The 24980-nt window shown below is 44.7% G+C and overlaps 1 protein-coding gene across 2 annotated transcripts in view; it reads left to right on the top strand.

Moving 5' to 3' along the window:
- The first annotated feature begins 13804 nt into the window (after nt 1-13804).
- The window catches only part of LOC149286955 (transmembrane protein 150C-like), a 31388-nt gene continuing 20212 nt past the window's right edge, over nt 13805-24980 (top strand). For both annotated transcript variants that reach the window (XM_089493590.1, XM_089493589.1), the window contains exon 1: nt 13805-13884. In XM_089493590.1, coding sequence (XP_089349716.1) covers nt 13805-13884 — 80 coding nt within the window. The remainder of the gene's footprint in view (nt 13885-24980) is intronic.

Below are 24980 nucleotides of genomic sequence, written 5' to 3'. Positions count from 1 at the left end.
CAGGTATACATAAATAATGTATGGAAACATAGCATTGCAGGTATAAACCAACAGAACAAACCCAGCATTGGAGGTATATATCAACTGGAAATCACATGTACACTCAGCACTGAAGGTATAGATCAAATAAACAACACATGGAAGCAGCACTCCAGGTATTGATCAACTGAATAAGACATACAAATCCTATATTTGCAGGTAAACATAAATAATGTATGGAAATATAGCAGATCAACAGAATAACACAAAACCCAGCTTTGCAGGTATATATCAATTGGAAATTACATATAAACTCTGCATTAAAGTTATAGATAAACCCCCTAAATTACAGGCATAGATCACTGGTCACACACCCCAAAGCCAACCCTAGCGTCCACACTGCCCACATAGAACCTGACCAGCACCCAAATTACATCTACCCTATCTAACCCCTCTCTGTCCCTACCCTATCTAACCCCTCTCTGTCCCTACCCTATCTAATCCCTCTCCCTCCCTCCCTAATCCCTCTCCCTCCTTATCTACCCCCTCTCCCTTCCTATCTACCACCTCTCCCTCCCTATATACCCCCTCTCCCTCCCTATCTCCTCTCCCTCCTTATCTATCCTATCTACCCCCTCTCCCTATCCTATCTACCCCCTCTCCCTCCCAATCAATCCTATCTACCCCTTCTCCCTCCCAATCTATCCTATCTACCCCCTCTCCCTCCCAATCTATCCTATCTACCCCCTCTCCCTCCCTACCTCCTCTCCCTCCTTATCTATCCTATCTACCCCCTCTCCCTCCCAATCAATCCTATCTACCCCTTCTCCCTCCCAATCTATCCTATCTACCCCCTCTCCCTCCCAATCTATCCTATCTACCCCCTCTCCCTCCCAATCAATCATATCTACCCCCTCTCCCTCCCAATCAATCCTATCTACCCCCTCTCCCTCCCAATCAATCCTATCTATCCCCTCTCCCTCCCAATCAATCCTATCTATCCTCTCTCCCTCCCAATCTATCCTATCTACCCCCTCTCCCTCCCAATCTTTCCTATCTACCCCCTCTCCCTCCCAATCTTTCCTATCTACCCCCTCTCCCTCCCAATCAATCCTATCTACCCCCTCTCCCTCCCAATCAATCCTATCTATCCCCTCTCCCTCCCAATCTATCCTATCTAACTCTTCTCACTCTCTTTCTACCCTCTCCCCCTTTGAAGTTCACTTACCTTGGGCTTGTAGAAGTCCAGCGGTGGGATCGCGAGGTCCCTGTCTCCCTGGTTCTGCCGCAGTGTGCGCGGCTTCACTGCTGAGCGCCGGATATGACTCCCCCAGATATGCCACTCTGAAATTCATTATACCCCCATACACCACTCTACCTCCCCTATACACCACTCTAACTCCCCCAGATATGCCATTCTGCCTCCCTGAAATTCATTACACCTCCATACACCACTCTGCTACCCTGAAATTCATTATACCCCCCATACACCATTATAGCTCACCCATAAACCACTCTGCCTCCTCCCCCTCCCATACACCACTCTGCCTCCTCCCCCTCCCATCCCATACACCACTCTGCCTCCTCCCCTATCCCATACCCCACTCTGGTGGGGGTCTGCACGATATGCACAGACAGCCTCCGTTACTCAACTTCACTTACGCTGAGGCTTCTATGAAGCTGCAGTGAAAGTGCCTGTCAGCAACGGAGGTTCACAAAATACCAGGGAGTCGGGAGAGAGGCAGAGTGGTGTATGGGAGGGGGGAGGAGTCGGAGGGGTGTATGGAAGTGGAGGGGAGAGACGGAAGTTCTCTGTGCGTATCGCACGGACGCCCACTGGCCGACAGTGAGGGGAATCCAGGTCCCCTGCAGCGTTGCGGGGGATCTGGATTCTAGTGTTATAATCCGATCTCTGAGGTCGGATTATATAAGGAGAGGAGTTTTTTAGAGCATTTGCTCTGAAAAAAACTATTTTTATAATCGATTAAAAATCGATTCGACTAATCGATAATGAAAATCATTGTCAACGATTTTAATTATCGATTATTATCGATTTTATCGATTAGTTGTTTCAGCCCTAATAAATAAATAAATATAAATACTCATATATATATATATATATCGAGAATCAATAAAAAGTGTTCCAAGATACTAACACTAAAAAGTATTCAGTCTTCAACGCGTTTTGCAAGAAAAAAAAACCATGTGGATTCTTCAGGAGGAACATGTCAAATTATACTGGCTATTGTGTTTTTTTTCTCCCTATTATTGCTAGGGCCCCTACATGGATCTTTATATTTCATCAAACATCCCGAGAGTATTCATCTAGGGTTGCGGTTGGCACATGATTTAGAGTCATTTTGTGACATTGGTAATTGGGACATTTGCTTATATTATACGTTTGTGTACTGGGGCACAGTTTTGCTGCACTAGAAAATAAAAAACTGATCCCACGAAGTTGGGAGCATAGCATTGTCCAAAATGTCTTGGTATGCTGAAGCATTAAGATTTCCCTTCTTTGGAAGCAAGGGGCCTTGCCTAACCCCAGAAATACAATTATCCCTCCTTCACCAAACTTTTCAGTTGGGACAATGCAGTCAGGCAGGTAACGTTCTCCCAGTATCTGCCAAACCCATACTCGCCTGTCAGACTGCCAAACGCAGAAGTGTGATTTTTCACTCCACAGAATGCATTTTCACTGCTCCAGAGGCCAGTGGTGGCGTGCTTTAGACCACTCGATCCGACGCTTTGCATTGTACTTGGTGATATGAGGCTTGCATGCAGCTTCACGGGCATGGAAACCCATTCCATGAAGCTCCCGCCACACAGTTTTTGTGCTGAATTTGTAACTCTTCAGCTATGGAATCAGACTATGCGACTTTTACATACCATGAGGCTCAGTGTCCCCACTCTGTGACTTTATTTCATCTTCTGCTTTGACTATTTAATTTGAAAGGAACAACAGTATGTGAACACGAACAAAAAAAAGGCTAAACCGCTTGACGAGTTTCGCACAAACTGCTTCGTCATAAGCTGCCTAACAGAGTGGTACACTGTGTTGAATATATAGGGTACATACAAATTAAAACAACAGCAGCTGTGGAAATGTGGGAAGAGACTCTGGAGCTGGGGATACACCCCCCTCCTAGACCCAGCGTGTCAAATCCCCACAGGTGCCACACATATATTACCATATGCCTGAAATATTAGAAACACAAAATTAAACATATTATTGTAATATACAGATCCAATAACATATATTAATATAACTATATATACACACAAATGGAGAAAGAACACCATAAATTTGATGTAATGTGAATAGAAGCATAAGAAAACAAAACAAAAAATATATACTACACCAGGAGCCTATCTGCAGCAAAATGTTACACAACACAAAAAACATTTGAGTTGGAAAACTTGGAATAAATGTAACACTTACTACCACCAGTGTTATATAGTCTCCAAACTACGGCAATAGGCAAGGACCAATGCAACCACTAGGTGGCCGTAGATGTCGGTTAATAGAAACATTACACTATTTTACTCTATAGAAATTAATCCACATAGCAAGAGACCTCATATTGTGAATTGAGGCCATGGCGAAATGGAGTGCCCAGCCGAAATTTCCAATAGACTTCCCTTTGATTGAGACGGGTGGTCACACAACCCCCACGTGGGAAGCCAGAGACTTTTTCAATCCCTGTGAATGAAAAATAAACTAAATCTCCTCCATTGCAATAAAAAAAAAGGTTTACCTATGGGAGATTTAAAATCTTTGTCCTGAACACTATTGATAAGTTCCCTGATACGTGCCTTTAATTCACACACAGTGCGTCCAACATATTGTACTTTACACTTATTACATGTGATTAGATAAATTACATGATCACTGGTACAGTTAATATAGCTATGTATATCAAATTTCTCCCCTGTGGCTGATGACACAATGTTTTTTCATTTTTTCAAAATACCTGCAAGATTTGCAAATAGTGTGACCACAGCTATACATGCCCTCAGTATTAAGCCAGGGACCCGTTATTTTTCTTCAATTGAGGTAGCTGGCTCGGTTATCAAAATACACCCCTAACCATACTCTCTGTTCCTCTCATAACTTGCATCTCTCTTCTACTGTCATTACCTCCTCCCATTCCTGTATTCAGGATTTCACACGTCCCTTCACCATTCCATCAGACTTACTTCTTTGTACGCAACTCTCTGAAAACCCACCTTTTTTTAAAAAATTTACAACCTTTCCTCCTAACAATTTCCCAGCATCCTAATCAAGCTATCTGTATGACCAACAACCTATAGATCATCCTGACCCTAATCCACATCAAAGCAGTTCTCTCCTACTGTTTCACTTTCCCCTTTACCACCAATTAGATTGTACCCGCAGTCTAATGTAGCTCATATCACAATCATCCCCAAACCTGGTAAGGACGCAGATCTTTGTAGTAGCTACCGTCCTATCTCCCTAAATAACACCGACCTCAAGATCCTAGCGACAATTCTGGCCAATAGATTGAAATACCTTATACCTGGTTTGGTTCACAGCGATCAGGTTGGTTTTGTTCCCGGGAGGGAGGCAAGAGACGGTACTATTAAGGTCCTTAATCTCTTAGCGCATGCGCAATCCCGACAGGTCCCTTTTTTGTTGGTATCCCTGGACGCCGAAAAGGCTTTTGATAGGGTGTCGTGGTCCTTTTTATTCAAGGTGCTTGAGAGGCTGGAGCTCGGCCCCCGTTTTATACAACAGGTGAAGGCCTTATATTCCTCCCCTTCGGCGTGTGTTCGGGTCAATGGGATTCTATCGGATAAATTCCCCCTTGCTAACGGTACGAGGCAGGGCTGTCCCCTATCACCCTTGCTTTTCATCCTGATGTTGAAGCCTCTTGCTAATGCACTGCGCGCGAACCCAGAGATATCGGGCCTTTCTGTTGCAGGCACGGAATACAAATTGTCGATATACGCTGATGACCTGCTTTGCATGGTGTCGAACCCCCTGCTTTCCCTCTCCAGTATAACTGCTGAATTGCGACGGTTCAACCTTCTCTCTCACTACAAGATTAATATACAGAAATCTGAGATCCTCGGGTCTCCATCCAGGCCTTGCATCCTTTTCGTTGGGCTGACACCTGCTTAACGTATTTGGGGGTGCGTATACCTGCCGATCTTTCCACTCTGGTGGAGGTGAATTTTGCCCCCCTCCTCTCTTCGGTTGTTGCGGATTTGAGGCGTTGGTCCTTTCCTCATATTTCCTGGCTCGGCCGAGTTGGAGTCCTTAAGATGAATATCCTGCCTCGCTTTTTGTATCTAGTCCAGACCCTCCCGGTTTATCTCACTAGGTCTGTTCTTAAGGCGTGGAATAGGGCCTTTACAAGGTACATCTGGGCTGGCGGCTCCCCTAGATTAGCTTTCAATTACTTAATTGGTCCTAAGGAGTGTGGTGGCCTGGGCCTCCCAGACGTCAAGGGGTACTGGGTGGCTTCCCATATGCGCAGGATTGCCGAATGGACGTTCAAAGCTCCGAAGCAGTGGGTTCTCATTGAGAACTCTGTATTCTCCTCTGAGATCTCGACTGTGCCTTGGTTGATGGAGGAATTCCGCAGACCGCTTCTTTCTAGACATCCTACCGTTGCACCGACCCTGGCAGTTATCAAGAAATACCTCCGTAAATTGGGTTGGATGGGGTTTCCTGGCCCGCTGTTCCCTGTCTCTTCCAATCCAGCTTTCCCACCCGGCTTGGCGACTGGTGTTATGCGTCACTTCCTGCCTTCATGTTCTGAGGCTTGAGCATCTCTACAAGGATGGGGCGCTTCGCCCCGTGTCTGATTTTGTTAGGGACCCCCAGATACCTTTTCCAGTGCTTTTCGCTTACCATCAGGTTAAGCACTTTCTCTCGTCCCTCTCTCCAGCGTATGATCCCTCGGTGTCCCCTACTCCGTTTGAGTCGCTGTGTACCGACGCCCGCCGACATTCCCACCTTCTTTCCACTCTACAAGATGTTTCTATCTAAACGTGTTTCTGCGAAGCCATATTTCCTGAGCTTATGGGAAAAAGATCTGGGACGTTCCTTCGACACGGAGGAATGGGATAAGATCTTGATTCTCACGCACAAAGGAGCGACCTCCTGCAAATTGCAGGAATTCGCCTATAAATTGCTCACGCGGTGGTATAGGGTGCCTGCGGAACTGCACCGCTTTCTCCCTCAGGTTTCTCCCTGCTGTTGGAGATGCGGGGCTGCTTCTGGCTCCTATCTCCACTTGTGGTGGGACTGTCCTTTGGTACAGCCCCTATGGGCTGCTGTATCTGCTGTTATTAAGGAGCTAGGGGATCCCGACTTTCTCATGTCCCCTGAGGGTATGCTTCTCCATCATACTACATCGAGTCTGGGGTCCTATAAGAGGTCGCTCTCCATTCACTTAATTTCCGCCGCCAAGGCGATTATTCCACGTTTCTGGAAGCAACCCATATCTCCCCCTATTTCGGCCTGGTTATCTAGTGTCAATTTCATTTGTCAGATGGAAGACCTGGTCTCCTCCTCTAGGGGCGCCGGGTACAAGAACGGGCTTAAATGGCTCTCTTGGAGGGAATTTTTGTCGTCCCCCTCCTTTCATAGGGTTTTGACGGGTTTTGTTGGTGACCCCACTGTCCTTGACCAATACTAGGTCACTAGATCTCTGTCTGTATACTTTCTGCGGTCCTCTGGTCTCATGTGCTCTGCTGTGCCGGTACACCTTTTGAATTCATACTGCCTGCTTCTCTTTGGAGGAGTTTACGTCGTCCACTCTTGGGTTCTCGTTTTCGGTTGTTCTGCATCCTACGATGCTCTCATTCTTCTGCTCAATTCCCGTTTTATTTTTATGCCACTCTGTACTTCTCTGCCATGCTATGTATGGGATATCCACTAAGGGCTGTTATGTTATGATGTTGTGCTTGTATGGATCTAGACATGCCGCTGTCAGTTGTTTCTTTTATTTCTTTTGATCCATGTTTTACATGCATTGTATACCAATCCCATCATATGTCTTCTGATGACCGTTGTAACACTACTTTCGGTATGCCATTTATTCTTCGTATGTGGTCACAATTGTTTTTTAATAAACGGTGAATTGAGAAAAAAAACAACTACCAATTAGATTGGAAGCTCACAAGAGCAGAGTCCACCTTTCCTTTTGTATCAGTTTCCTATTGAGTATGATTTAAAATGATGTCACTTACTCTGATTGCAACAGCACTACAGAATCTGATGGAATCTTGATTGATATGTGCTCTGCTTGAAGAGTGATGACTCCAGATCCAAAAATGTGTAATAAGTTGGAGAAAATTGCAGATCTGGAAATGTACACATGCTTTTTACATTTTGTTTTTTTAAATCATGAATAAAATAAATAAAATAAAAAAAGACCAATATACAGTGTATGTATATGTATGTATATATGTATATGTATGTATATATATTGTGAGACTGTGAACCCCAGGGAGTTGATTGGCATGGCATCTGGGTACAGCTGCTATGCAGATCATACATATGGGTCCCTGGGGTGGAGCAATTGGAGAGCAGGGTGGGCCAATGCTCCGTTCCCCCATTCTGTGTAAAATCCATGCCGGCTTTTCCAAGTGGCTAGAAGTCTGCAGGATCTGGTCCGGGATTCCTATGGGGCCGGCATCAGGCAGAGGTGCTGGGCATTAAAAAACCCTGGAGCTTGAAACTCAGAGAGACTGTTGGGGGAAGAGGAAGTACCCTGCATTCCCAGGGCAAGGAGAGGCCCTGAAGACCATCCCTGAGCCAACCAAGTGAGGCATTACCTAGCTGGACCTTTTGTGTACTGTCTGGGGGAAGTTTTCCAGAGCCTGGCTTAGCTGGTCTTGCTGGGAGTTAGTGGGTAATTAGGCTGGTCGGTCTGGACCAGCATAGTTTAGTTAGAGAGGGCTCCAATTGGGAGCTAGGTTTTCTTTTTATGATTTGGTTTTGGGGTGTTGCATCTAAACAGTTAAAATAAAGCGCTGTTTTGCTACAAGCTGGTGTTCCTGGCTCTTATTACCCTAGAGGACTGTGCTTAAGACCCCTAACTGTGATGTTTATGGCCCTCGTGCTACAGGGTTTGACACTATATATATATATATATATTTTTTTTTAAGATGAGAAATATATCGGTGTACAAACTATCCGTTGAAATATGATATTACTATCTCAGTTACTAATCTGTACGTAAACATGATTTATTATTCACATTAACTGTAATTCAGTACTTTATCCTGTCTAGCATATCTTTAATATAGTGTGGAGCATTCATTCAGATCTTCTTACAGTACATACATTCAAAGGATATCACAAAGCCAGAATGGATAGATTAAGACAAATATTATATAAAGAGGGCCCTACTGGCAAGCTTACAATTGCTTTATTCTATAGTCATGTCATGGGAACAAAATGCAATATAATAATACCTGGGAACTCTCAGCGTTTGCTGCTGAGTCTCAGGAATTTTGCCCCAATCTCAGGGTTACGGGGTAAATGGGCAGATTCGCAGGGTGACGCAGTCTAGAGCTGACTTCTTAAATTGTTCCCTGCTGTGATCATATATAAGACTCCCAGTTCATCACAAAGTGTGCTGTGGGCACCTGACCATCACACTTACAACATACAGTTGTGTGAAAAAGAAAGTACTCCCTTTTTTAAATTATATGGTTTTATTAATCTCTCACATGGTTGATTCAGTTCATTAAGGTTTGCGGGCATTTGTGTATGCACCGTTTTCGTAAGGTCCCTCCACAGTGTTTCAATCGGGTTGAGGTATGGACTTTGACTGGGCCATTCTGTTGTAGATTTGCTGGGGTGCTTGGGATCATTGTCCTGGTGCATGACCTTAGGGAGATTGGCAACTGTCTTGAATGTTTTCCACTTTTGAATAATCTTTTTTACTGTAGAATGATGGACTTTCAATTGTTTGCAAATGGCCTTATAAGCCATCCCAGATTAATGTGCAGCAACAATTTGTTTTCTAAGATCACTGCTGATGTTAGGTAAATCACTGTTTATTGATTTTTCAACAGAGCAAGGGTAAAAGGAAATCTGGGAAAGGGGAGGAGAAGATATAAAGAAGATGAGAAAAAAAAAAGAAAAAAAGGGAAGGGGGGGAGTAGGAGGAAGAAAAGATGGAGAGAAGAGCATGAAGGGGTGGGGAAGAAAAGAGGGGAAAGAGAGAGCTAATGTTGAGGAAGCAACGAAGAACGTGTAGGAAGGGGACACACACAAGATGAAGGAAAGGGAAGGAACAGTGGTGGGTGGAGGGAGAGCCAGTCAACTCCTCCACTCAACGGAGTTGTTCAAGGGAACGTGAGAAGATCCCGTAGAGTGGTGGACGAGAGGAAGGAAAGCCAACATGCCCAGGTGCCTGTGTATTTCTCCATCCTGTCAGAGGAGACATGCAAGAGCTCCTCCATCACGCGTATCTCCTCCACCCTAGTTACCCATAAGCGCAAAGTGGGGACTTCTGTACGCTTCCAAAACAATGGAATCAGGCATCGTGCTGCGTTAAGAAGATGTCGCAAAACCGCACGCTTCACCGAGACCCCACTATGAAGGAGAAGGCCAAGACCCGGGGACAGAGATATCGTTTGACCCACCACCTCACCCATGCAGCGGAACACCCCGAGCCAAAAACATTGGCTTTTATAGAGGTGGTTACACATGCAGATGATCAATTAATCAAGGGCATTTCATTAGCCGCACCCGTCTGCTAGCATCTTAATTCCTATGGAAACGGTTAGGGTCTACTTAGTTTTTCTCATATGGCTACATATACTGAATGGACATAACCATAAGATAAATCATCCAATGTGGTATGCTTTAGCATGTCTGCAAACTGTCCAACAGCCCTCTATGTGGGTGGAACAGGTCAACCATTGCATACAAAATTAAATTCACACAGATCCAATGTCAGTAAAATTAGCACAGAGACACCAACGGGAAAACATTTTTTGCCAAAATTTTCTTTGATGGGACTATTTCATACCCAGAGGGAGAGGAAAGTATGGGAAAGTAAACTAATGCTTCAATTGAATAGCCTAAATGATGACCTTAACCATGTAGGGCATCTCTTTCTAATTAACCAGATCCAGACAACCTGGCCCCACTAGAAGTGTAAACACCTTCTGACACCTCTAGAGGAACAGAACATCCTACACCACATTATACCACCACTCAAACAACCTTAGCTCCTGTCTGGCACTTCCGCCGGGGCTTCTATGATTGAGCACCAGCGTGATATGACCTTCCAGTGTGGAGCAGGGGGGCAAGTCTGGGGATGCATTGGTAAATATGGGGGGTAGAGTGGTATATAGTGGGGTATAAGGCATATCTGTGGGATGAAGTCTAGGGGCAGATGTGCATAACTGGGGTTAGATGTGCACAATTGGGGCAAGTTGGCAAATAAAAGGAAACAAAAACAAATGCATTTTTCTCAATCATAGTTTTTATTAAATAAAAAATAGTTTACATATGAATTAATATTTACTAGTACAACTTTTTCCTATAGGGTTGTCTTATATTCAGGACTTTTCTTTTTTCCTAAATGAATTTTAAAATTTTGGGGGGTCCTATAATCAGTATATCTTATAATTGAGCAAATATGGTAGATTCTGGCTTCTTGATGATGGCACATTTTCAGTGTATGAACAATGACAGCCAGGAATGCCCTCATGCTTACAACTCTTTAAGCATCACCCTGAAAAATGGATCCATGAATTAACTTATATATTGTACAGTTAAATCACTGAGTACTTTGAAGAGAATTTTTTTTACTGATGAAACTAGAATTTGTGAATGTAGACACTGTGGCTTAGCTACTTAAAACTCCTAACAGCCCCTTGGTCTCTTATTAGATATGTAGTGTTTCCAGCTGTCTAAATATTGAGATGAGTGTGTATAAGTGGTAGTGAGTGTGCATACATTTTTAAAAGTTGACATGTTGCATCTGATTGTATGTTATGTTAAGCTAGGAATTCTGTAGCAATGTAGTTACTATGTAAAATAAAAAAGTTGTGATGTGCCTTAAGATTTTAGCCTTCAGTTTGCATTCATCTCCCTTGGCAAACATATTGTATTTGGCAGATTTACCACTTTCCTACATTTACAGTTTAGTAAATGCAATGATGTTCACTGCTTAACTTTAGTAGTAAATAAACCATCACCTTTTTTTGTAGTAGTGAGAGCAATGATGTCCCTGTTTGTGAGCGTTTTATGATTACCCCTCTCCATTAAGTTATTTTTCTGCTGAACCTGATTGGTCATGACAGCCTTAGGCTAGGTTTCCACTTGGTTTTGTTTTGCTAAAAACGCCCATAAAAACGCCAATTCAGCCACACGGCGTTTTTTTGTGAAAAAACGCTGCAGCCAGATGTTAGCTGTTCTCCAATAGGAAATCGCACAATGCAAACAAACATACCCAACTGGATCCTGCGTGCCAAAAGCAACAGCAAACAATTTGCACCATCATTTGGGGCCAATCTTCCTAGAGGAGCAGACATTCGGAATAAAGCATGCCTTACAAACCACAGAAAAGAGACAAAAGGGTCCGCCGTGCCGTGTTTAAGTAGAACTCTACCAAGGAAATGACATCAGGAGGGGCAGATTGTTGCCATTTATCCTAATCCCTTTTAGCTGGGTGACAATTCCAACGTGTAAAGGCTGGAAAAACTGCCTAAGGTCAAAAAAGCAATTTCCACAGAAAGGCAAAAACGCCAGAAAAAACCCAAGTGGAAACCTAGCCTTAGAAAGATCTAGGGAGGGAAGTGAGTGAATTAAGTGGAGGGTCACCAGGTGGATTTGATTATGCAGTTTATGAAGCACATCCTTTGCAATAATTTATTACCATGCCCAGGCACATTATACATTGACCATGACCATTACACATATTCTATTGTTTTTGAGAATATGGAGTTTTCTGCAGAGGTTGTTGTCACGGTCAGGACTACTTGCCAAGCCGTGACTGTGTGGAGGGTGTGGGCATGAAGGGGTTAATAGCACCAGGCCTCTGGATTTACTAACTTGACCCCTTAACAAGGCATAAGTTACACCAAATTAACCCCCAAATCCTGCCTGTATCCCCCCAGGTAGTCTGCCACCACTTGCGATTTTGATACCGGATTCGTGAGAAATCCGAATTAGAACATTTATCTCTCTCTCTCTCTCTCTCTCTCTCTATATATATATATATATCAACCCACCCCAGGCAACCAACATATATATATCCCATAGAACTTAATAACAATACGGTAACGTGTTATCCTCTCTTAGGGTTCGTGGATATCAATACTAGAGCCCAAAGACAGACTTGGATTTTGAATATTTTAATAACAAAAAGACAAAGATTACACAGTGCCACAATTACAAAAACAAGACAAACAAAATAAAAGTAAAACAGCAAACAGTTCTTAAAAACAATAGGACTTAAACACAGGACCCTCACTCACGAGTTTCTCCAATAAGTAGGCCTGTGGGAACTCCTTAAGTCCAGACGGTTTCTTATGATGTTGTTCCGATCAGAGTATATCATGGAGTTCTGCTTTGAGGTCGCTGCATTGTCCCTAAATCAGACTTTTGCAAGCAAACGCCCCTCTGACCACATGACTGATTATATGACACCATCCCCAAGAATCGGGTCCCATCTTTGATGTGCCAATAAGTTATGGTGGGGTAAAGGTGATGGAAACCCCTCCACTTAAGATAGGAATGGAATTCCTATAACTAAGGATCCTTATCTGTTAGGCCATGAATCACCACAGGGGTCCTTCGGGAAGATGACACCTCTAGCCAGAACAGATACAGAGGGCATGCACAAAGAAACACATTTAAATCAACCTCAGATTAACTCATTGAATGCTTAAACAAAGAAACTAACCACCTCTGCTGGGTTACCCTTCCATGCATCCACTACGTTATATGAGTTAATCATGACAGTTGTCACTTGGAAACCTTTGTTAATGACATTTAGTAACACCAATGGCCTAATGTAGATATTACAACTTGGTTAACAGGGTTAAGATTTTATAGAAAACATTAACCTTTGTTCAGGAATGAAGTTGACCATTCATTATGCTGCCAGTTCAGTGCAGATGCCTTTAAGTTGAACAAATAGCAAGGTCACATGCCACATGTCTGCTCTTGTCACCATAAATAGTCTGCTATACACATAATTCACCATTCTTTCATTAGTTTTCACTTTGAATAGCATTTGCTTATTAAACTGCTAAATTTGGCCTTTAGATGTTATTACTTGTTTAGTATATCTTTAGATATTTATCTCTATTACAAATTCTATGTTTGCTAATATTGATTAGATTATGACATCCTTAAATTAAAAGATAAAGTGAATGGTGGCAAAAACATTGTTTTAAAGGAAAATTAAACCCTTTATATTTGACATAATTTCCTGTGTTGTATGTAGTACCATAACAGAGAGAAGATAAAATTAATAAAATAAAATAATTATCCTAAAATTAGAATTTTATACAGTATTTACAAAGCTTGTGTGTATATCAAAAAACCATGGGTGTAAATAGACCCCATGTTGTCACACTTCTCCCAACCACCATGATTAGCAATCCCTACTCCCAATCTCTAAAAAGACATTACATTGACATTGCATTTATGTTATTGTACTTTGGTGGGGGTATGTGGCTTTGAAATGTCCCTTTATCATAATTATGTCCTTAGATGTTATTGAGATGGAAGCAACCAACAACATTTTGTTTTAATGCATTGTTGCGAATGTTGTGGGAAATCTTAAATTTTGATGCATTCTATTCTTTTTCAGCTATGGATAACAAAAAGTGCAGTGTGTGGATGTTTCTTCCCCTTGTAATGTCTTTGTTCAGTGCAGTTGGACTTTGGATAGTGTAAGTAAACACTCTATTATTATTATTATTATTATCTGTTGATTATGTAATGATCTTCAACAAATATCTCAAAACTATAAATTCACATTTTGTATAATTAAGTATGTATTTTGGGAGATTGTTTATTTTTTTGTCCAAAAATTGGTATTCATCTTTTGAAGTGCACACTCCTTTGTCCTCCTACAAGCCATAATATCACCCATTTTTAGCTAAAAATGGTATTTCATCTAAAAGTGGTCATTTTCTTCTTCTGTTAAGGTGTGCGCTAGCTGTGTATTACCTATAAAAAAAATATGTTTGCATATTAAGCACTAGTACAAATCATTCTTAAGATTCTACAGTACCTAGGGGAAGGGCCCTGATCCAGAAAATAGGATTATACTAGAATCATTGTAGAGTCAATTATGACCTGGTGGCGCTCTGAAGCTTGCAGGGGTGGGCTGGCCTGTGGAGCAGAAGGGGAAATTGCTCTCTGGTCAAAAAGTCTGATTAGTGCCAGCAGATTCCATAGCTCTGTTACAATGCGTGAAATAATTTAACACCTTATTATTATTATTATTATCTTTTATTTATATAGCGCCGACAGTTTATGCAGCGCTTAATACAATTCATAACTTCAAGGGATATGACAAGACAAGAATTGACAGACTAAGACAAACCGATACATTTGGTGCAGAGATACAATCTAGAGGGAAATGGGGTGACAAACATAAGGCATAGAGAAAGGGTGAGAGGTAGTGTGGTGGTTGTATCGATGATAGGAAATTCTAAGGAGCTAGGTATGCTTCTCTGAAGAAGTGGGTTTTTAGATGTTTCTTGAATGTCGGGAGGGAGGGTGAATGCTGATGGTTCCTTGGGAGTAGATTCCAGAGACATGGGGCAGCTCGAGTGAAATCTTGTAGATGATGAAAATGAAGAGGTGATAAGTGAGGAGGAGAGCCTTAGCCCATGGGAAGAACGGAGGGATCGAGTAGGAGAGTATTTACTAATGAGGTCAGAAATGTATGGAGGAACAGTATTATGGATGGCCTTATATGTCAGTACCAGAATTTTAAATTTAATTCTAAAGGTAATTGGGAGCCAGTGGGGGGTTTCACAGAGGGGGGGAAGCAGAAGAGGAGCGAAGATGAGCCTAGCAGCGGCATTTAGGATAGACTGTAGAGGAGAGAGTCGAGACAGTAGAGTGCCAACCAGAAGGGTCTTGCAGTAGTCAAGACGGGAAATGATAAGTGAATGAACCAGAGTTTTTGTGGATTCTTGGGTGAGGAATGGGCGGATATGAGAGATGTTTTTTAGGTGCAAGGGGCAGGATCTGGCGAGGGACTGAATGTGAGGGATGAAGGAGAGGTTTGAGTCAAGGATGACCCCAAGGCATCGGGCCTGGTTAGTAGGAGAGAAAGTCATGTTGTTAATGGTGATAGATAATTCAGGTAGTGGGGTGGAGATGGAGGGAGGGAAGATAATGAGTTCAGTTTTAGAAAGATTAAGTTTCAGGTAGCGTTGTGACTAGGGCTGCAACTAACGATTATTTTAATAATCGATTAGTTGGCCGATTATTTTTTCGATTAATCGATTAATCGGATAAAAAAAACAATATGCAAATTTTTTGTTTATTTAAAATAATTTAATGAACTGGATGTTAAAAAACAACTTAAAATTTACATTAACATTCTTATTTTGTTATGATGTAATAAAAAAACAATATTTTCAAAGTACAAAAACCCAAACACAATATTTATGAAACAAAATAACCCCAAACATTCTGAAAAGAGGTGGACTATTACTGTTCAAGAAACTTTGCACCCAGCACTTTGCACCCGGCACTTTGCACCCAGCCCTGGCACTTTGCACCCAGCACTTTGCCCCACCCCTGGCACTTTGCACCCGGCACTTTGCACCCGGCACTTTGCACCCGGCACTTTGCCCCAGCCCTGGCACTTTGCACCCAGAACTTTGCACCCAGCCCTGGCACTTTGCACCCGGCACTTTGCACCCAGAACTTTGCACCCAGCCCTGGCACTTTGCACCCAGCCCTGGCACTTTGCACCCAGCCCTGGCACTTTGCACCCGGCACTTTGCACCCGGCACTTTGCACCCAGCCCTGGCACTTTGCACCCAGCCCTGGCACTTTGCACCCAGCCCTGGCACTTTGCACCCAGCCCTGGCACTTTGCACCCAGCACTTTGCACCCGGCACTTTGCACCCAGCACTTTGCACCCAGCCCTGGCACTTTGCACCCAGAACTTTGCACCCAGCCCTGGCACTTTGCACCCAGCCCTGGCACTTTGCACTGTGCCCCTGCACCCAGTCTCCAACTCTGCCCTGCACCCAGCCCTGCCCCCACATTCTGCCCTGCCCCCACACTCACACCCTGCACCCACTCTGCTCTGCACCCACACTCACACTCTGCCCTGCACCCAGTCTCCAACTCTGCCCTGCACCCCCACCCCCACTCTGCCCTGCACCCAGTCTCCTGCCCTGCCCCCACACTCACACCCTGCCCTGCATCCCCACCCCCACCCTGCCCTGCACTCAGTCTCCTACCCTGGCCTGCCCCCCCCACCCCCACTCTGCCCTGCATCCCCTGAAACCCCACCCCCACCCCCGCGAATCGCTCTGTGCGAATGGAGCCACTCGCACAGAGCGGTTCGCTCTGTGCGAACGGAGCCACTCGCACAGAGCGGTTCGCTCTGTGCGAACGGAGCCACTCGCACAGAGCGAACCGCTCTGTGCGAACGGAGCCACTCGCACAGAGCGAACCGCTCTGTGCGAACGGAGCCACTCGCACAGAGCGAACCGCTCTGTGCGAACGGAGCCACTCGCACAGAGCGAACCGCAACTAAAAGAAGGCGCGTGTAGCGGAAGCGGGGAACGCTCGCGGAGGTAAGTAAAAGGAGCCGAGTGCTCCAACAACGAATCGATCACTCGATTAATCGATAACGGAAATCGTCGACAACGATTTCCGTTATCGATTATTATCGATTTTATCGATTTTATCGATTCGTTGTTTCAGCCCTAGTTGTGACATCCATGAAGAAATAGCAGACAAGCAATTGGTAATACAGGACATGAGAGATGGAGAGAGATCAGGAGAAGACAGGTGTCACTGTCATGTCCTCGGGTCCTGTTAGCCGCGGGCGGGGGTCTGCTCGCAGATCACGGGGACCCGATACTTCTCCCTCCGGACCCGTGGTCGGCGAGCGGACTACCGCTCGCGGCGCACGGGCACCCGAGGGACGTACACGTTCTCTCCGTGCCGGCGGCGAACAGACCGACCGCCGACATGGGAGAAGGAGGGTCGGATCCGGGAACTCCTCGATGAGCAGATCTAAGGCTGCCCGTCTATGCAGGAGTTCCCAGAGGGGTTCCCTTACCTGCTGCCCTGCCGCCGGTCCGTCCACTAGGGGCGCAGCTACTCCTTCTGGCTGGTGCCGTGGACGTGATGGACGTCTGGAGGCGTGGCCTTGACTCTGCTCAGGGCGGGATCTTCTGTTTGGCGCCAGATTTAAAAACCTTGCTGTCCTTTCACAGGCACCCTGTTGTGGTCTTTGCCTGTGACTCTGAGTTTTGCTGCTGATCTTTGTTTTTGGACCCTTGCCTGCTTGACCACCCTTTTGCCTTTGTGATTTTGTACCTCTGCTTACCTGCTCCTGTGTACCGACCCGGCTTGTCTGCTAACCTGCTCCTGTGTACCGACCCGGCTTGTCTGCTAACCTGCTCCTGTGTACCGACCCGGCTTGTCTGCTAACCTGCTCCTGTGTACCGACCCGGCTTGTCTGCTAACCTGCTCCTGTGTACCGACCTGGCTTGTCTGACATCCTCTCCTGTACCTGTTTGCCATACTCAGTACTTACCTTCTACCTGTGTTCACGGAGATTGTCTCACTGTTGGGATCATCTAAGTCCTGGATTACCACTGTTGGGGCTTCTCCCTATTCAGCAGTTTTCTGGGCAGAATAACTCCTGCGGTGAGTACCTCTAGTGATACACGAGCCACATTACAACAGGGTCATGGATCCTACTGAGTTAAACAAGGTACTTTCGTCACATGGACAGATGTTGGACTCCCATGAAATCCGTTTTAAAGATATGCAGGACACTCTGGACCAAATGGCCAGAGCCATTCAAGTCTTGGTCAACAGGTCAGACCCTAGGACCGGGAGTTCTGTTTCAACGCCCGGTTCTTCGTCGGCACCCAATCCTTCTTCTCCGGCCGTGGCTTCTGGATCAACTTCCATGTCAGCTCCTGTTAAGCTTCCGGCTCCTGCCCGTTACAGTGGTGAACCTGAGTCCTGTCGTGGGTTTCTCAACCAGTGTTCAATTCAATTTGAACTCACTCCTCCCCAGTTTCCTTCTGAGAAGGCCAAAGTGGGTTATCTGGTTTCACTATTGTCCGGTAAAGCCTTAGCCTGGGCATCACCCTTGTGGGAAAAGGACTCTCATTTGATTTACAACTGTGCTTCCTTCATTTCGGCGTTTCGGAAAACTTGTCTCCCTGACATTAAAACTAGATAACCGTATCCGAGAAAGACAGTCATACAAAGCGAAAAGATATGAACGTACTTTTTCTTATCAACGCCGCTCCCTTTCTCCTCAGAGTCCGTCTCCTCCTGTTGTGCCTCCGGAGGAACCCATGCAATTGGGAGCTACTAAATTGTCGCTTGCTGAGAAATCTCGTCGCAGGTCACAAGGACTTTGTTTATATTGTGGGCAGAAGGGTCATTTTGTACGTTCTTGCCCCAACAAACCGGGAAATGCCCACTCCCAGTCCAAGTAAAGGAGCCTTGCCTGGGAGAACAGCATTCAGCTCCTAATTTTGAAAATAATGTTATTGTTCCGGTTTCGTTGGAATGGAGTGGAAGGAAAATCTCTTCGTCTGCTATGTTGGATTCTGGGGCTGCCGGCTCCTTTATCGACAAGTCTTTTGCTCTCCTCAATAAGTTGCCTCTTCTCCAGGTTTTTCCCCCGATTGCCATTTCTGCCATTGATGGCCATCCGTTGCAGCCCTCGGGATTCTGCACCAGGAAACTATATCTTTCCATGTCATCTCATCCCCGTCATGTCCTGTAGTTTTAGGCCTTCCATGGCTACGCTTACATAACCCTTCGATAAACTGGGTTACTGGGGATATTTTAGGATGGGGCCCTGCTTGTACTCAGCACTGTCTTCCTACTACCATTATTAAAAACACCTCTATTGCATCTGTTTCTGCTTCGTTGATACCCTGGGCATATCTGGAATACCGGGATGTTTTTGATAAAAAACAAGCGGAGGTGTTACCTCCCCACAGGCCTTATGACTGCCCTATTGAACTCTTACCGGGCACATTACCTCCTCGTGGGCGGACTTATCCACTGTCCTTACCCGATTCCCAAGTTCTAGAAGATTACATCAAAGACAATTTGAAGCGGGGGTTCATTCGCAAATCGACCTCCCCTGCTGGTGCAGGATTTTTTTTTGTTGAAAAGAAAGATGGTGGCCTAAGACCGTGCATTGACTATAGGGGCTTGAACAATATCACTGTTAAAAACAAGTATCCGCTCCCACTCATTCCTGAGTTATTTGATCGCTTAAGGGGTTCTACCGTGTTTACCAAATTGGATCTCCGTGGAGCTTATAATTTACTTCGTATTCGTAAGGGTGATGAGTGGAAGACGGCGTTCAATACTAGGATGGGACACTATGAATACACCGTCATGCCGTTTGGGTTATGTAACGCTCCCGCGGTGTTTCAGGAATTCATTAATGACATTTTCCGTGATATATCCTTTCAATTCGTCATTGTCTACTTAGATGATATTTTGATTCATTCTCCGGATCTCCAGTCGCATCGTTCCCATGTTCGTATTGTACTGCAGCGTCTTCGTCAAAATAGATTATACGCTAAACTCGAGAAATGCCTATTTGAAGTACCTCGCGTCTCTTTTTTGGGCTTCATAATTTCAGCCTCTGGATTTGAGATGGACCCTGCGAAACTTTCCGCCATCTCAGAATGGCCTCAACCTCAAGCATTACGTCCTCTTCAGAGATTTTTGGGCTTTGCTAATTATTATAGAAAATGTATTAAAAAATTTTCCAAGATTGTGACTCCTCTTACCAATATGACCAAAAAAGGTTCTGATTGTAAACACTGGTCAGCAGAGGCTCTTCAGACTTTCGCATTACTTAAGAATGCCTTCGCTACTGCGCCGATATTATGTCATCCTGACGCTTCCAAACCCTTTATTGTTGAGGTGGATGCTTCTGAGGTGGGGGTAGGAGCTGTCCTTTCACAGCGCAGGGATTTCTACTCTAAACTCCATCCGTGTGCCTATTTTTCCAAGAAATTTTCTACGACTGAAACTAATTATGACGTGGGGAATCGTGAACTGTTAGGCATTGTTATGGCCCTTCAAGAATGGAGACATCTGCTGGAAGGGGCAAGAAATCCTATAACTATTTTAACTGACCATAAGAACCTTGAGTATCTTAGCCATGCTAAAAGACTTAATCCTAGGCAAGCCAGATGGTCTCTGTTTCTTTCTAGATTTATGTTCTTTATCTCGTACCGTCCAGGGTCCAAGAATATTAAGGCTGATGCGTTGTCCAGACAGTTCGTATCTGATGCAGATACTAAGTCTGAGCCCGAATCCATTATTTCACCATCCCGGATTATCTCTGCGGTTTCCACCCACTTACATTCCCCCCTGGTTTCCCGTATCCTTAAGGCTCAGACTGAGGTTCCGGTTCATAGTAAATGGCCGATGGGTACTCTTTTTGTTCCTGCATCTGAAAGGGAAAATGTTTTGTCCTGGGCACATGCTTCTCTACCTACTGGCCACCCTTGTGCCCGTCGTACTGTTGAGATTGTGAGTAGGCAGTTTTGGTGGCCCGATGTCAGGTCTGATTGTATGGATTATGTTGCCTCCTATACCGCTTGCGCGATCGCCAAAGGTTCTCATGCCAAGCCGTCCGGTCTGCTTCAACCTTTGCCCATTCCCCTTCGACCCTGGACACACTTAGCTATGGACTTTATCGTCGACCTCCCGCCATCTCAGGGCAATACTGTCATTTGGGTGGTGGTTGATCGTTTTTCTAAAATGGCACATTTCGTTCCCCTTCCCAAATTACCTTCGGCTCCAGAGTTAGTGCCTGTTTTCGTTGCCAATGTTATCCGTCTGCATGGCATTCCGCTGCAAGTGGTATCGGATCGTGGGGTACAATTTACGGCTGTATTTTGGAAAACATTCTGTGCCTCCTTGGGCATATCTTTAGCCTTCTCCTCCGCTTATCACCCCCAAACTAACGGTATTTCGGAAAGAACCAATCAAACCTTAGAACAGTTTTTACGTCTATTTATTAATGATCACCAAAATAATTGGTCTCAACTCCTGCCCTGGGCAAAATTTGCCAGAAATAATGTCGTTCATGAATCCTCTGCTGTTTCTCCTTTCTTCTGTAATTACGGCTATCATCCGTCATCTCTGCCCGCTTCACTCGGTGACTCCCAGGTTCCTGCTGTAGATCTGTATATTCGACAATTACCGTTAGTTTGGGAAAAGGTTCACCAATCTTTAGATAAGGCAGCCTGTAATTTCAAACGCCACTCTGACCGTCATCGTTGTTTAGGTCCCTCATTTATGGCAGGTGATAGAGTCTGGCTATCTACCAAAAACATTAAACTTAAAGTTCCATCCATGAAACTCGCCCCTCGATATATCGGTCCTTTCAGGATTCTTCGTAAAATTAATCCTGTCGCCTATGAGTTGTTCCTTCCCCCTTCCCTTAGAATACCCCGTGTTTTTCATGTTTCCCTGCTTAAACCCCTTACCTGTAACCGGTTCTCCAAATTTACCCCTCATCCTCGTTCTGTGATTGTGGATTCCCACACTGAATATGAAGTACAATCTATTCTTGACTCTAAGAAAGTTAGAAATTCTATTCATTATTTAGTTCATTGGAAGGGTTATGGTCCGGAGGAAAGGTCATGTGTTCGGTCCTCGGATTTACATGCCCCTGCCTTACTTCGCTCCTTTTATGCTAAAAATCCTGATAAACCTGGGAATTTACGGCCTTCGGGGAGGGGGTAATGTCACTGTCATGTCCTCGGGTCCTGTTAGCTGCGGGCGGGGGTCTGCTCGCAGATCACGGGGACCCGATACTTCTCCCTCCGGACCCGTGGTCGGCGAGCGGACTACCGCTCGCGGCGCACGGGCACCCGAGGGACGTACACGTTCTCTCCGTGCCGGCGGCGAACAGACCGACCGCCGACATGGGAGAAGGAGGGTCGGATCCGGGAACTCCTCGACGAGCAGATCTAAGGCTGCCCGTCTATGCAGGAGTTCCCAGAGGGGTTCCCTTACCTGCTGCCCGGCCGCCGGTCCGTCCACTAGGGGCGCAGCTACTCCTTCTGGCTGGTGCCGTGGACGTGATGGACGTCTGGAGGCGTGGCCTTGACTCTGCTCAGGGCGGGATCTTCTGTTTGGCGCCAGATTTAAAAACCTTGCTGTCCTTTCACAGGCACCCTGTTGTGGTCTTTGCCTGTGACTCTGAGTTTTGCTGCTGATCTTTGTTTTTGGACCCTTGCCTGCTTGACCACCCTTTTGCCTTTGTGATTTTGTACCTCTGCTTACCTGCTCCTGTGTACCGACCCGGCTTGTCTGCTAACCTGCTCCTGTGTACCGACCCGGCTTGTCTGCTAACCTGCTCCTGTGTACCGACCCGGCTTGTCTGCTAACCTGCTCCTGTGTACCGACCCGGCTTGTCTGCTAACCTGCTCCTGTGTACCGACCCGGCTTGTCTGCTAACCTGCTCCTGTGTACCGACCCGGCTTGTCTGCTAACCTGCTCCTGTGTACCGACCTGGCTTGTCTGACATCCTCTCCTGTACCTGTTTGCCATACTCAGTACTTACCTGCTACCTGTGTTCATGGAGATTGTCTCACTGTTGGGATCATCTAAGTCCTGGATTACCACTGTTGGGGCTTCTCCCTATTCAGCAATTTTCTGGGCAGAATAACTCCTGCGGTGAGTACCTCTAGTGATACACGAGCCACATTAGGTAGATTTGGGTATCATCTGCATATAGATGATACTGGAGGCCAAATGAGTTGATTAGTTTGCCAAGAGAGGAAGTATAAGGAGAGAACAGCAGAGGGCCAAGGACTGAACCTTGGGGGACACCAACCGAAAGTGGAAGGGGCGATGATGTCTTCCCAGAGAAGTTGACAGAGAAGGAACGGTTAGACAGATATGAGGAGATCCAGGAGAGAGCTGTATCTCGAATGCCTATAGAAGCAAGTGAGTCTAGAATAAGGTGGTGATCAACAGTATCGAAAGCAGCAGAGAGATCCAGTAGTTTTAGAATAGAGAAGTGACCTTTTGCTTTGGCAGAGAGCAAGTCATTGGAGACTTTTGTTATAGCTGTTTCAGTAGAGTGAAGGGGTTTGAAACCAGACTGTAGAGGGTCAAGGAGGGAATTAGAGGAGAGGAAGTTAGTAAGGCGATTGTACACAATCCGTTCAAGCAGCTTGGAGGTAAAAGGAAACAGAGAGATAGGGCGGTAGTTAGTCAAACAGACCTTAACAGCCAATGAGGTGCCAGGCACTTCAGGGAAAAATGGTTAACGTCCGATGAATTAATGGCACGTCATGACATTAAATGAGCTAAGAAAAAGAACCAACGTTCAACGTGCCTCGTTGTTAACCCCTTCAATCCCCTATAGACGTACCGGGACGTCCAAAAAACGCCTATTAAGAAACCCCTATGGACGTCCCGGTACATCCAGCCCTTCGTGCCGGCTTTCTGCTGTCTGATCTCCTGTAACAGCTTCCGGCATGAAAGCCGGTAAGCTGTTACACTGTAAACTGCCCGATCGCGCAGTTTCAAAGGATATCCTGCCCTCCGATGAGGCACAGAGACGCTGCGATCTCTATGCAGGTCTGTGAGGACCTGCATAGAGATTGCAGTGTAATCGGTGCAGGGGGATCGCGGGGAGGGGAGTGAGAAACCATGTCTCTCACTCCCCCTCCCGTCCTGAAAGAGAAAAGCTGGGAAAAAAAAAATTAATTCATTTAAAAAATAATATTAAATAAATCATTAAAATAATAACATAAATAATACTAAAAAAATTATAATGTGAGCTTGATGTCATTGTGACATCACTGTCATGTTCAGGAGGTCCCTAGGAGGACCTCTAACCATTTCTGTGTAAAAATAATATATATAAAATACAAAAATTTTTTTTACAAATTAAAATAAAATGTTTTTTTTAAAAAAGATATAAAAAAAGATAATAAAAAAATTATTAAAAAACCTTACTTCCTATTGCCCTAGCATAACATCTAGCCAGTATAACCCTCCTGCGCCCGTTCACAACCCCCAAACCCATTAAGCCATAGGCATAAAAATTATACAAAATTGTACACCTTATAGTATGCTCCCTGGTGCTGGGAAAGTCTGGAAAATCTATATAAATTAGGTATTTCTGAAATCAGGACACCTGAATTGATAAACTTGGAGGGGATTTTCCATCACTTTACCTAATTTGATGATGTTTTTCTAATCTTCGCTAGTTTTTACTAAATTTCTCGTTCTAAATTCTCAGCTAATTATCCAACTATGGTATCAAACGAAAGCTCTATCTCTCCTTTAAAAAACAATATATAGTTTACATGGGTACACTATTCACAGGAAAGGAGAATAATCGCTAAACCGACATACCCCAAAAATGGCAAAATTGCTCCGGGCTTTGAGGTACCAAAAACCCCTGGGATTGAAGGGGTTAAGGGGTGTTTGTCTGTGACATATACCAGGAGCTGAAAATTCCTACCTGAAGTACAATGTGTGTGGGGGGAAAAGAAAGCAAAAAAAAATACTATTACCACAAAGTTTGGCAAAGGCTGGTGGTAGAATCAGTTCATGGAAATAGTTAAATTGCTATCATTTGTACCCTAGGGTGTCTGGTTTTTAAAAATATATGGTTTGATGGCTGACTTCAAAGATATCCCAAATAGGACATGGGGGTAGAATTACAAGTGTAGAAAAAAATGTTTTAAAAAAGCAATACTCTATTTGTACTTATTGCTGTATAACTTATAAAAAAACATACAATCATTGA

Source organism: Sceloporus occidentalis, unplaced genomic scaffold, assembly GCF_023333645.1.
Source record: "Sceloporus occidentalis isolate IW3139 unplaced genomic scaffold, rSceOcc1.0.p SCAF_65, whole genome shotgun sequence".
In the NCBI taxonomy this organism is placed as follows: Eukaryota; Metazoa; Chordata; class Lepidosauria; order Squamata; family Phrynosomatidae; genus Sceloporus; species Sceloporus occidentalis.
This window is presented reverse-complemented; position numbering and strand designations above follow the sequence as displayed.